At 40.5% G+C, this 14687-nt stretch overlaps 1 protein-coding gene across 1 annotated transcript in view; it reads left to right on the forward strand.

The window, feature by feature from the left end:
- Nucleotides 1-3909, forward strand: part of LOC106601099 (myoferlin) — a 66260-nt gene extending 62351 nt beyond the window's left edge. Inside the window, exons 49-54 of the mRNA XM_014193023.3 lie at nucleotides 352-493; nucleotides 830-929; nucleotides 1222-1415; nucleotides 2314-2423; nucleotides 2638-2785; nucleotides 3145-3909. Coding sequence (XP_014048498.2) covers nucleotides 352-493; nucleotides 830-929; nucleotides 1222-1415; nucleotides 2314-2423; nucleotides 2638-2785; nucleotides 3145-3183 — 733 coding nt within the window. The 3' untranslated portion in view covers nucleotides 3184-3909. The remainder of the gene's footprint in view (nucleotides 1-351; nucleotides 494-829; nucleotides 930-1221; nucleotides 1416-2313; nucleotides 2424-2637; nucleotides 2786-3144) is intronic.
- The last annotated feature ends 10778 nt before the right edge of the window (nucleotides 3910-14687 follow it).

Consider the following 14687-nt stretch of genomic DNA (forward strand, 5'->3'; position numbering starts at 1 on the left):
GCATACAGTAAACAGGGAATTGATAGAGAAATAATGATGTATGGTTGATCAAGTAAATAGGCGCAAGAGCAGTGGTGTCAAACTCATTTTGCCTTGGAGGCCGCATTCGGTGTTCAACGAGGTCTGAAGGGACGCACTGAATATTTGTTATAATTCCTCGCCGTCAAAATTTGCAAAGAATAGTGCTTTATCCATTGTTTTGGGAATTTTTGATGCTCCCTGCTCTAGCTTTCATTTTGGTGATTATTAGCGAGCTGGAAACAGTCAAGAAACTATATGAATGTAGGTCCATTATATTTACTACACTGCTTTGATTTGGTTTTAGTCATTTTAACGTATATTTATTTACAGATGGATGCCTGGTATGGAACAGGACAAGCAGAAGACAGACGTCCATTACAGATCCCTGGATGGTGACGGCAACTTCAACTGGCGATTCGTCTTTGGCTTTGACTACCTGCCCGCAGAGCAATTGTGCCTCGTTTCCAGGAAGGTGCGTTTGAAGAGATTTATTGCCTTTATTTGACTATGATAATGATATACGCCATTTAGCAGACACTTTTATCCAAAGTGACTTAGTCATGTGTGTTGTGCATACATTTTATGTATGGGTGGTACCAGGAATCAAACCCACTATTCTGGTGTTGCAAGCGCCATGCCCTACCGACTGAGCTAACACATTCTCTTTTACAGTTTTGACCTAAATTGAAGCATTTTGACAAATTTAAGTCAAAGTTTGACAGTAAATAATAGTTTCAGAAACGTATATGTTGGGCAGATGTTGAGCTCCAGACTTACATCCAAATGTGTTTGTTTGGTCTGTTGTCAGGAGCATTTTTGGAATCTGGACCAAACCGAGTTTCGAACCCCCCCAAAGTTGATTGTCCAGATTTGGGACAATGACAAATTCTCACTGGATGATTACCTGGGTAAGATACATTTATTTCCTCTGAGCTAAACTAACTGATACTAAGTGTTTCTCTTTTTCTCATCACCGGATGTCTCCAAAATTCTGACTGACTGACTGGTTAACTCATTGAATGAATTGATGTTTATTGTCCATGAAGACAATAACAAGAAACATCCATCAGCATTTGAAAACCAATCTTATTTCAACCCAGGTCTGCAGTACATAACATATAACGGTGAATAGGAAATGTGGGAAGGAAACAGTGATATAAAGGGATTGCTAATGCAGTTTGTGTTGTATTTGGGACACAGGCACAGTTGAGCTGGACCTGCTTCATCTGATCCCCCCTGCCAAGACCCCTGAGAAATGCAGTCTGAAAATGTTACCAGGGGTTACAGGCTCCACACCTTCCAAACAACCACCGCCCAACTCTCTGTTCTCCCAGAAGTCTGTGCGGGGCTGGTGGCCCTGTATGATCGAGCAGGATGGAAAGCACATCCTGGGTGTAAGTCCTGTTGTAGTGAAACTGAGAGAATAAATGGCAAATTCTAAGTTAATTTTCCCATTTTGCCATGAATACAGAAAATATTGAAATTCTACACATTCTGCCATGGGGCGGAGAGAATATTTTGCAGTTTTAAAGCTAATTTACTGCAGTTCTACAAATTGTTCCATGACTTATGCCATGTTCATACAATACCTGGATGAGAGCGACTAACAAAATTGTCATTTAGCAGACGTTTTTAACCAGAGCGACTTACAGGAGCTCAGCTCAAGGGCACGTCAGATTTTTCGCCTAGTCAGCTCTGGTATTTGAAACAGCGACCTTTCGGATACTGGCCCAACTCGCTTAACCGCTAGACTACCTTTGTGCCCCCAAAATCAATGGAGGAACACTACCAAAGAAATAAAAATTGCACCTTGTGTTTTCTACTATTTTAATTCTCAACAGTAAGTTGAGACCCTGACACCGACCTAGCATCCGCTTATGTTGATTATCGGTAGGGCCGGCCCTGTGGACAGAACACACGCACACACACCAACCTTTCCCTTTGGGAATTTACTGTAACTGTGGTATGTGGTTGTCATACCTAGCTACCTTAAGATGAATGAAAGCCTCTCTGAATAAGACTAAGATGTAGATGTAAATTAAGTTAATACAGATTTCCTCAAAATAAATTCTTATAGTTGATCAGGTGTCATTATGAATTTATAAACAGAAATGCCTGCTCATAGGTGACAGTATTTAATCACTTTGATCCTTTGCACAGTATTGATAAACATAATGACGTGAAATGGATGTCTGAAGTCACAAGCTTTAGGGCTAAATGTGTTTATAGATCACATAGAAGATGGATGACAAAGTCTGTGGAGTGTTTATGACTGTCTCTGTGTTCCCATAGGGGAAAGTGGAGATGACCCTGGAAATAGTGGAAGAGAGGGCGGTAGAAGAGAGGCCTGCTGGGAAGGGCCGGGACGAACCCAACATGAACCCCAAACTAGACTTTCCCAAGTAAGACAACATCCACAAGTCACCTTTCAACCACCTATGACAATAACATTGTAGCTTGTACATTGTAAGTAGAATGTTTTAACATACAAACTACATAGCGCTATAGCATTCAGTAACAACATGGCACCCAATAAGAGTCTACATTTCAGACTGGGCTTGCCTAGACCTACCGCCTAAAGCAATGTGTTTTGTTGTTGTTTCTCTCCCCATACAGTCGCCCCAACACTTCCTTCTTCTGGTTCACCAGTCCATTCAAGACCATGAAGTTCATCATATGGCGCAGATTCAAATGGATCTTCATTGGTTTGATAGTCCTCCTGCTTGTGCTCTTGTTCCTTGGGATCCTGCTGTACTCCCTACCAGTAAGATATATGTCCTTGTAATCTATAATACGAATATATCTATGCCACTTAGAAGACACTTTCATCCATAGCAACTATAGTGAGTACATTGTGCATACATTTGTTGTGTTTGTATGTGATTCACTCATATAGTGTAAACAGGCAACGTGCTTCATTCCTTTGATATAGCTGAATTGCAACATAATATGGTAAAATTAAGCATAACTGCATTTATTTGATCTGATAATAGAGTGCAATATTGCAATATTTCCACTCCACGAATGCATCCTGCATATGAATATAACAGAGGATTTAACCTTACTTTAAATAAAAGTAAAATATGTGTTTTATTAATTAAATCTTTTCTCTTTCCTCTCCAGAACTACATCTCAATGAAAATTGTGAAGCCTTTCTCTTAGGAGTTACTCTACAGCGCAGCTGAGTACTATACCTGTCTTCGTCCAAGGGATAAGGCAACAGAAGTCTTGACACAGGCCCTCACAAACTCTATGCAATGTATTCCTATCAGTGTTGTCTTCAGAGTTGCATGCATCATTTAAATGTTTACATTTTATCAATCAAGGCTACACTTCACTTGCATTAAATACTGTAGCTACACAGTCCTTTTAATTGTACTGTACTTGTACTGTTCTTACCTGTCTGTTTTTCCCTGAAATACAGAAAGTGAAAGGAAAGGGAAAGGGGATACATAGTTAGTCGCACAACTGAATACATTCAACCGATAATGTGTCTTCTGCATTTAATCAAATGCTATTTTGTATGCATGCTTTACTAAACCTAATATGGAGATTTTGTCATCACTGATAGAACGAACTACTAACAACAAACTGTCACGCCCTGACCGTAGAGATCCTTATTATTCTCTATGTTTGGTTAGGTCAGGGTGTGACTCGGGTGGGGAAGTCTATGTTTTCTGTTTCTTTGTTTTTGGGCCAGTGTGGTTCCCAATCAGAGGCAGCTGTCTATCGTTGTCTCTGATTGGGAATCATACTTAGGCAGCCTGTTTTCCACCTGTGTTTGTGGGTGGTTATTTTCTGTTTAGTGTCTGACGGAACGTTTTGTTTTGTGGCTTTTGGTTATTCTTGTTTTCAGTGTTTCTTGAAATAAAGTATCATGAACACTTACCACGCTGCGCCTTGGTCCACTTTTCCTTCTAACGACGAGCGTTACACAAACACTGTTGTTGTGGCTTCAAACAATGTCCCAACGTTCTAATAAGCCACTTCCTTAGACACCATACAGAGAAGGCCCCAACAAATTTCCATGAAAGCGCATGAGATCATTTCTTGGTTGTAACAAAAATCCCATTTAATTTACTCACAGAATGTCTAGGTATGTCATACAGTCCGGGTAAATCCAGGTATGTCACACATAATAAATTAAGCATGGTTTCCATGTAAGCATAGACAGTTTTACTATAAATATTAATTGGGATCTAGCTCAAAAAGGTACACAAAATGATTAAGGTAAAATAGATGATTGGATTTAAACTTTTGATTTCAAGACAAAGGTATTAATCCACAAATGAAACAGCATTATTAATCCACAAATGAAACAGTATTAATCACTCTAGTTTTTGGAAGGCATTTTTCTAGCAGGCTTATTTCCCCTGTTCTAATTCAGTTCCACCATAGAGGTATAAATAAGGCTCATCATTGTATCTGTGCTATAATGGCTTCTAGAGACAGGATGGGCAATGCAATTGAGGGCTATCTCCATTTTAAAGTAACTTTCCAGTGATAATCTCACTTTAAAAATGTCATGTTCTTATAACGCATACCCAATAATGTTGTTGGCTCATCCTATACTAATTTGTGGCCAAAGCAGAAATTGGAGAAAAAAACACTTTAAAATCCCAACCTCAAACTTGTATCTCAACCAGAACAAAATGCTTGCTATTTCCTCATAGAGGAGGATGACATCCTCATAGAGGAGGATAACATCCTCCTGAGGAGGATGAGCTAGCCAATCAGCGGTCTACTCGTGTTAATATTGGACAGTTACTTTAAAGTAGTCAATTTCTTCTTATTCGACTTTTATAAGTCAGTAAACAAACTAAAAGGGTGCATACTGCCACCTGGAGTGTGTTGTCTGAACAGGTATAAAGCCATGGTTGGTGATTTACTGCCACCTGCAGTTCTGGAATGTTTCCTCACGAGTATAATTAATTGGCTGATCCCTCCTGATTACCTGAATGGAATTATGTGATCCTTCCTTAATTTAACCCATAGGAAGTCCCAAACAGTTGACTACTTTAAAATGGCGAAAGCCCTCAATGGCAATGTTCATGCTGAAACAGGTTCTATCCATTCAGAGTCCTCTTTCTACCTCTATGGGTTCCACTGATGCATCATAGCGTTAACCCATTATATTTCCATATAAACAGTTTCCATACTGTGAATAATAACTAACATATTTTATTTTCACATACAAAATGGCTCTAATAACTGTTGTGTTAATATTTCATTTATATCAATAGGCTTTTCTATGTTTTAATAAAGAACAATGATTATGTACAAAAGTGGCGGTTGCGGATATACTGTAAACGTTTCTCTCCACACTGATCCTGAAGGCAGAGTTTTAGATCACTTACTGATACCTGGCTGGTGTAGCGGTAGTTCCGCAGCCCTGCGGCACACATGGCTAAAAGTGTCCATATAGGTTTGAATCTGGCCTACTGCCCTTTGTCCCAACCATAGATTGTGTTCACATACTGTGTCAGTACTCAATCAATCAATAGACAATTCCACCAATTTATCAATTGGCTGAATGATCTATTGGCTGACTTTCAGCAAACTCAACTCAGGCAAAGCACATTAAGTTGTGTAATTTGTATTGGTGATTCTACAGAAGTGGTTCAAAATTGCTGTCCCCAATCAAAGTACTATTAAAAAAAAACAGATAAGTCTTCAAACGTTGATTTATTTACTTTGAAATGTATTTATATCATAATATATTCTAATTAATTACAAGTCAATTACAAACATTGTTAAATTAATATAGTACAAAGTCATTGTTTAAATACCCATTCCTATTGAGAGGTGGCTGTCCCACACCCTGACTCCTAAAATTCATGTTTGAAAATAAAGCAATTAAAGATTTTTGTAACACTTTTATCAAAAATTGAGTTAGTTAGTATTATTACATTGAAAGACACTGATCTAATTAGTACACTCTTAGAAAAAAGGGTTCCAAAGAGGTTATTTGCGGAGGGACAGGGTTGTACCAAGAACCATTTACATCTGAAGAACCCTTTTTGGAAGACAAGGGTTCTACCTAGAACCTTTTTCATCCTAAGAACCACTTTTCGAAAGAAAGGGTTCTTTAATGATTTTTTGGTAGGAAAGAAGGATTCTTTGGAAGGCAAGAGGGTTCTACTGTACATAGGCTTTTAAATAGTGCCTAAGCATTAGTATTTACCTCAGTGTTTAAACTTTAACATCAGGAGTTTGAGTTATCCGATAAGGGTGGGAATGTTTTAAACTGTACCTACAGTATACTCCCAGTCGGTATTAGATAGAATGTCGCGGCCCCACCCGCTTTGGGGGAAAATGACCCGTGGTTACCCATTGTCTCACAGCAAAAACATCACCTTTTTGCTACTGACCAGAACATTAAGCTAGCCAAGACCAACTAACCCAAACAAACTGACTATATGAAATGAGTTAAATGCTTTACCTGTGATTAAATGTTTTCCACACACATAGCTACGTGTAGACTACTTGGACACAGAGTTCTCACATTTTCCCACTCTCCCACACTGAATAGCCTGAAGCCACAGCACTCTTCTCGCAGGATCTATTTCCATACATGGGAGCATTGCAAACTGTAGGTCGTGATCTTTGACATAGTTACATGTACAACAACACAGCATCTTTTCAGCATGTTTTGTTATTTCTGTATAACAGAAAATTTGACATTTGACAATGGGGTCAATGGGAAAGAATGTTTGTTTCCCCCAATTTGTGGGTGTGGTCGAGGGGAATTACTTCTTATGGCGTGAATATCGACCATCGAGTATATGGGAATATTTTTACATGTATCTGGTATTCCTGATGTGTCTGGTATTCCTGTGTGTCAGATAGTTTTTAAACCGATTACATGCAGCCTGATCCAGGCCAATGACCTGGTCTAAAGCCAGACTGATGAACATTTACAATACATTTCTTAGATAAGAAAGTTCTTAGTTGAAAGTTAGGCAGGTAACTCCAAGAGTTACCTGTCTAACAGAACACAGAGGGTGTTCTTTAATAGTAGCCTCTCCAACAAAATCCAAGTAGAATCAGACATTCCCCAGGGCAGCTGTCTAGGCCCCTTAATCTTTACTAATGCCCTGCCACTGGCTAAGTAAAGCCTGTGTCTTCATATATGCGGATGACTCAACACTATACACGTCAGCAAGTTAAATCACTGCAACACTTAAAGAGCTGCAGTCAGTTTCAGAATGGGTGGCAAGTAATAAGCTAGTCCTAAACATTTCAAAAACTAAAAGCATTGTATTTGGGACAAATCATTCACTAAACCCTAAACCTCAACTAAATCTTGCAATGAATAATGTGGAAATTGAGCAAGTTGAGGAGACTAAACTGCTTGGAGTAACCCTGGATTGTAAACTTGTGGTCAAAACATATTGATGCAACAGTAGCTAAGATGGGGAGAGGTCTGTCCATAATAAAGCGCTGCTCTACCCTCTTAACAACAATATCAACAAGGCAGGTCCTACAGGCCCTAGTTTTGTCGCACCTGGAGTACTGCCCAGTCGTGTAATCAGGTGCCACAAAGAGGGACTTGGGATAATTACAACTGGCCCAGAACAGGGCAGCACGGCTGGTCCTTAAATGTACACGTAGAGCTAACATTAATAATATGCACGTCAATCTCTCATGGCTCAAAGTAGAGGAGAGATTGATTTCATCACTACTTGTTTTTTTTACTCAAGCAGTAAAATCAGATTTAAAAGAAAGTGAGGACTGAAGAATCACACACAGGTACAAACACACATAACATACACACTATACACACACGTACACTTGGATTGTGTGTTGTAGTAGAGTAGGGGCCAGAAGGCACACACTTAATGTATTGTGAAATCTTTTGTAAAATGTATTTTAATGTTTAGAAATTGTATTATAATGTATATTACTGCCATAATAAATACAAATACAAATGATTAATACTTTTGCTAGGTAAGAAAATTTAGAAATAGGGCAATCATTATTTAGGGCACAAGGGTCACCACCTTTGTGGAAAGGGAGCACATGGGCCGCCTTCTAAACCCTTGTGATAGTACCAGATATGATCGTCAAATACAAAAATCTGGGTTAATGATTCAGCAATCAAGGGGGCAGAGAGCAGTAAAAACGGGTCAAGCATATCAACCCCGCATGGATGTATTAACTTCAATCTTATGCAAGGCCTTCAGCACATCACAGGTACAGTAGTAACTTGTTGAAATTAAAACACAGATTCACTAGTAGTTGACAGGTTATCATTCAGGTCAGCTAGAGGATGGGAGAGAACTGACTGACAAGGGTTATTTAGACCACCATTTCTCTCAAATAAAAATGTGCTAATGTAATGCTCATAATGTCCAGGAGGGGGAATTCTGTTCACTGTGCAACCCAATATGCATTCCATACACAGTGTATTGCATTTGGGGCTATGAAGGGGGTGGCATAAAAAGCCAGCAGCAGGCCGTGTGACACAGTCCCCCTCAAAAAGTAACCATATCTGGTTAGTAGAGACCCTACTAAGTATTTTTCACCCCACTTTATTTGAGACAGGTAGTAAAGTTGTTTCTCTACAACCAAATACTGTATGAATACCATATAGTATTGCATTTGGAGCTATGGGGCCAACGTAAAAATCCAGCAGCAACTCGCGCGACACAGTCCCGCACAAAAAGTAAATATTTGGTTAGTAGAGACCCTACTGAGTATTTTCCACCCCAGTATTCCATATACAGTGTATTGCATTTGGGGCTATGGAGGGGTGGAGTGAAAGGCCAGCAGCAGGCCGTGCAACTCAGTCCCCCTCAAAAACTAAGGGAATGCAGGTGACAAGTTTAGATCTGCATATTATGCCCATTGAAACGCATTGGGCTTATTCAGGACAGATTTTGGCGACAGTGAGCCCTCTCGCCTCGCCTCTTCCTCTATGCTGAAACTAGTGAGCGAAACAGCGCTGCTCTGTCTTACTATAGGTAGCCCATGTATCTGATGCTGTCTGCCCAGAAACAGTATGACATGCCATACTCCTTCTGTCCAGACAGCATCAGATACATGGTCTACACATACGGAGACAGAGGGGGGCTGTTTCGCTCGCTCGGATGCTTTATCTGAGATCATAAATCCGGCCCTAGCTATTTGGTGGCACAAGTGGGGACACTTCAGGTTGAGGAGTAAGTTTCACACATCCCCGTGTGCTACATTCATCCCTGAAATTTACCCAACAGCGACCCCAGTGCAATAGTAGAACGAAGTCACTAAGCACCACAGACAGATGCTGGCACTAAGACCGCACTCAGTCAGCTGTATAAGGAAATAAGCAAACAGGAAACCACTCACCCAGAGGTGGTGCTCCTAGTGGCCGGAGACTTTAATGCAGGGAAACTTAAATCAGTTTTACCAAATTTCTATCAACATGTTAAATGTGCAACCAGAGGGAAAAAAAATCGAAATCACCTGTACTCCACACACAGAGACGCGTACAAAGCTCTCCCTCGCCCTCCATTTGGTAAATCTGACCACAATTCTATCCCCCTGATTCCTGCTTACAAGCAAAAATTAAAGCAGGAAGCACCAGTAACTCGGTCTATAAAAAAGTGGTCAGATGAAGCAGATGCTAAACTACAGGACTGTTTTGCTATCACAAACTGGAACATGTTCCGGGATTCTTCCGATGGCATTGAGGAGTACACCACATCAGTCACTGGCTTTATCAATAAGTGCATCGAGGACGTCGTCCCCACAGAGACTGTACGTACATACCCCAACCAGAAGCCATGGATTACAGGCAACATTCGTACTGAGCTAAAGGGTAGAGCTACCGCTTTCAAGGTGCGGGACTCTAACCCGGAAGCTTACAAGAAATCCTGCTATGCCCTGCGACGAACCATCAAACAGGCAAAGTGTCAATACAGGGCTAAGATTGAATCATACTACACCGGCTCCGACGCTCATATAATGTGGCCGGGCTTACAAACTATTACAGAAAAACAAAAGGGAAGCACAGCCACGAGCTGCCCAGTGATGCGAGCTGCCCAGTGACACGAGCTAAATCACTTCTATGCTCGCTTCGAGGCAAGCAACACTAAGGCATGCATGAGAGCATCAGCTGTTCCGGACGACTGTGTGATCACGCTCTCCGTAGCTGACGTAAGACCTTTAAACAGGTCAACCTACACAAGGCTGTGGGGCCAGACGGATTACCAGGACGTGTGCTCCGGGCATGTGCTGACCAACTGGCAGGTGTCTTCACTGACATTTTCAACATGTCCCTGATTGAGTCTGTAATACCAACATGTTTCAAGCAAACCACCATAGTCCCTGTGTCCAAGAACACAAAGGAAACCTGCCTAAATGACTACAGACCCATATAGCACTCACGTCCGTAGCCATGAAGTGCTTTGAAAGGCTGGTCATGGCTCACATCAACACCATTATCCCAGAAACCCTAGACCCACTCCAATTTGCATAACGCCCAAACAGATTCACAGATGATGCAATCTCTATTGAACTCCACACTGCCCTTTCCCACCTGCGCAAAAGGAACACCTACGTGAGAATGCTATTCATTGACTACAGCTCAGCGTTCAACACCATAGTGCCCTCAAAGTTCATCACTAAGCAAAGGACCCTGGGACTAAACACCTCCCTCTGCAACTGGATCCTGGACTTCCTGACGGGCCGCCTCCAGGTGGTAAGGGTAGGGAACAACACATCTGCCACACTGATCCTCAACACGGGAGCTCATCAGGGGTGCGTGCTCAGTCCCCTCCTGTACTCCCTGTTCACCCATGACTGCATGGCCAAGCAAGACTCCAACACCACCATTAAGTTTGCCGACGACACAACAGTGGTAGGCCTGATCACCGACAACGATGAGACAGCCTATAGGGAGGAGGTTAGAGACCTGGCAGTGTGGTGCCAGGATAACAACCTCTCCCTCAATGTGATCAAGACAAAGGAGATGATTGTGGACTACAGGAAAAGGAGGACTGAGCACGTTCCCATTCTCATCAACTGGACTGTAGTGGAGCAGGTTGAGAGCTTCAAGTTCCTTGGTGGACCACATCATCAACAAACTATAATGGTCCAAACACACTAAGATAACGTCTATTCCCCCTCAGGAGATTGAAAAGAGTCTCCTGACTGGCGTGCATCACTGCCTGGTATGGCAACTGCTCGGCCTCCGACCGCAAGGCACCACAGAGGGTAGTGCGTATGGCCCAGTACATCATCGGGGCCAAGCTTCATGCCATCCAGGACCTCTATACCAAGCGGTGTCAGTGGAAGGCCCTACAAATTGTCAACGACTCCAGCCACCCTGGTCAAAGACTTTTCTCTCTGCTACCGCACGGCAAGCAGTACTGGAGCGCCAAGTCTAGGTCCAAAATGCTTCTTATCAGCTTCTACCCCCAAGCCATAAGACTCCTGAACAGCTAATCAAAGGGCTACCCAGACTATTGCATTGCCCCCCCCCCCCCCCCTCTTTTACGCTGCTGCTACTCTCTGTTTATTATCTATGCATAGTCACTTTAACTCTACCTACATGTGCATATTACCTCAATTACCTCTACTAACCGGTGCTCCCGCACATTGACTCTGTACCGGTACCACCTGTATATAGCCTTGCTATTGTTATTTTACTGCTGCTGTTGAATTATTTGTTTCTTTTATTTAAAAATGTTTACTTATCTATTTTTTACTTAACACTTAGTTTTCTTAAAACTGCATTGTTGGTTAAGGGATTGGAAGTAAGCATTTCACTGTAAGGTCTACACCTGTTGTATTCGGCGCATTTGACAAAATACAATTTCATTTGATCACTTGGCTCTCAGCTGCTCAACATGCAGTAAGTCATTGTTTTGCAGGCCAGGAGTGTCCGTATAGCCTCTCCCTGCTAACTATTGGTTTAATTTAAACAACATTGTTCCATAATGTTACAGTGTTAGCTAAACCTGCTCAGTTTACAGTATCCTGGCACCAGAATTGCAAGCTTAATACTGTAATATTGCTTTGCAGCAGAGATTATGTAAAATAACTGACTTAACTGACTTGCCTAGTTAAATAAAGGTAAAAAATAAAAAATAATGCTGTAAATTTACAGGGAAAGATTTTAAGGTGTAACTCACAAATAAACCATGACCTGTAAATATGTAAAAATATTTCACAAATATTGACCATATGTCACTTAAGCAATAAGGCACGAGGGGTTGTGGTATATGGCCAATATACCACGGTTAAGGGCTGTTCTTATGCACGACGCATCGCGGAGTGAGGTGCCTTATTGCAATTCTAAACTGGTTACCAACGTAATTAGAGCAGTAAAAATAAATGTTTTGTCAAACCCGTGGTATACGGTCTGATATACCACGTCTGTCAGCCAAGCAGCATTCAGGGCTGGAATCACCCAGTTTATAAAAATAAATATATGATCTGTAAATATATTCAACATAGCTCACACATAAAACTACAATTTGAACAAATGTAGAACGATTTGTGAGCAAATGTTCAGAAATCCCTAACATTTAAAACTGTGGAATGTGCATTTGCACATTCAAAAAGTGCTTGTGGATCTGTATTCTGTGTTTACAGAATTTTTTGTTTTTTTCCCCCCACCTGTCCATGTACTGCAATCCACAAATGTAGCTTCAGATGAGAGTCGGCTATCTCCATTCATTGGGATAATCTTTATGTCACGTGACGAGCGGTGACGAAATTACATCACGACTGTGTACTTCTTGTCCTTAGCTAGAAGAAAGAATAGCTTCATGAAATGTGAGTATAACGTTTATTTATTCAACAAATTATGTTAAAATGTTCAACAAATGACTTTCGTATGAATATTACATTTGACCATTGGGTGCATGCAATGCCGAGTGTGTGTACCGATAGCTAGCAGGCGATCTCGTCACCTGTTCAGACAAACCAAACCAAAACAAATTAAACTTACTAGCAGTTGTTGAAAAAGTACCCAATTGTCATACTTGATTAAAAGTAAAGATACCTAGAAAATGAGTCAAGTAAAAGTCATTCAGTAAAATACTACTTGAGTAAAAGTCTGAAGTATTTGGTTTTAAATATACTTAAGTATCAAAAGTAAATGTAATTGCTAAAATATACTTGTGTATCAAAAGTAAAAATCATTTCAAATTCCTTCTATCAATAAACGGCACCATTTTTTTAACATTGTATTTACGGAAAGCCAGAGGTATACTCCAACAATTAGACATAATTTACAAATGAAGCATTTGTGTTTAGTGAGTCCATCAGATCAGAGGCAGTAGGTAGAGATGGCCAGGGATGTTCTCTTGATAAGTGTGTGAATTGGACCATTTTTCTGTGTTGCTAAGCATTCAAAATGTAACGAGTACTTTTGGGTGTCAGGGAAAATGTATTGAGTAAAAAGAACATTATTTTCTATAGGAATGTAGTGAAGTAATAGTAAAACTTGGCAGTACAGATACCCCAAAACATTACTTAAATAGTACTTTAAAGTATTTTTACTTAAGTGCTTTACAACACTGCTTAATAGTTCATTGTTAATTCAGAAATGTGTCAATTGTTGGTGATCTGGCTAGCAAGCTAAATTGAAATGTTGCAAATCATCTTTTTCAATCTGTCTTTCAGGGACTTAACAGGGTAATTGATGCTTTGGCAGGACACATCACTCTTTCCCAACTGGTGTGGAGGTATTAAGAAATTGTAACATTATTTGATTAGAAATGTTAGAAATTCAGCTACTGTTTTCTGCTCCGTTTAGGCTTGCAAGCTAAGCAAGTCATTTGTTGTGCATCCTTAGATACATGTATTAATATGTTGTTTCCTAGTCAATAAATGCATTCTGTGTCTGAGTACTGTCAATACATCTCTGTATTGTGTTGCATCATTGAGTTGAGGGGCTGGGCAATGTTGCCTGTTCAATAAAAGGCAAAGTTGTAAAAATTATTAACCTGACAATAACGCTTGACCAGCTGTTTTTGGACCCTACTGCAACTCCCCACTAGTCAATCTGCCATTTATTTCAGACCTTTCCTTAGTTGTTTGATCTGACAGCTGACTCGCCCAAGGACCCACAGCAGCGTTTCCCAAAAACGGTGCTAGGGACCCAAAGGGGTGGACTTTTGGGTTTTTTGTCCTAGCATGACTACATAGCTGATTCAGGGCAATTGGTCAAATTGATTATTTGAATCCGCTGTCAAGACCAACCTGTACAAACACTCCTTTACCCCCTAATGGCTATTGCCCTTTGAATGCAGGCGTGCGGGCAAGTCTGTGAACAGGAACTGGTATCATTGTCCTTGGTCATCATAACATAGGGATGATGGTAATGTGATGGTGAGGTTGATGGTGTTGCTGATGATGATTTTGGTCAGCACATTTTTGATGTGATTCGAGGATGTGCGCTTTGCAACTTTGTACTATTGCTATTTTTACAGATCCACATGCACTTTTTGAATGCGCAAATACACTTTCCACAGTTGTAAATGTTAGGGATTTCAGAATATTTGCACACAAATCTATCTACATTTGTTCAAATTGTAGTTTTATTTGTGAGCTATGTTCAATATATTTACAGATCATATTTATTTCTTGATTTATGGTTAATATTTGTGAAATATTTATACAGATTCACCGATTATGGTTTAATTTGTGAAATATATTTTTACATATTTCTG

This window comes from Salmo salar, chromosome 03 (assembly GCF_965601325.2).
Source record: "Salmo salar chromosome 03, fSalSal1, whole genome shotgun sequence".
Classification (NCBI taxonomy): domain Eukaryota; kingdom Metazoa; phylum Chordata; class Actinopteri; order Salmoniformes; family Salmonidae; genus Salmo; species Salmo salar.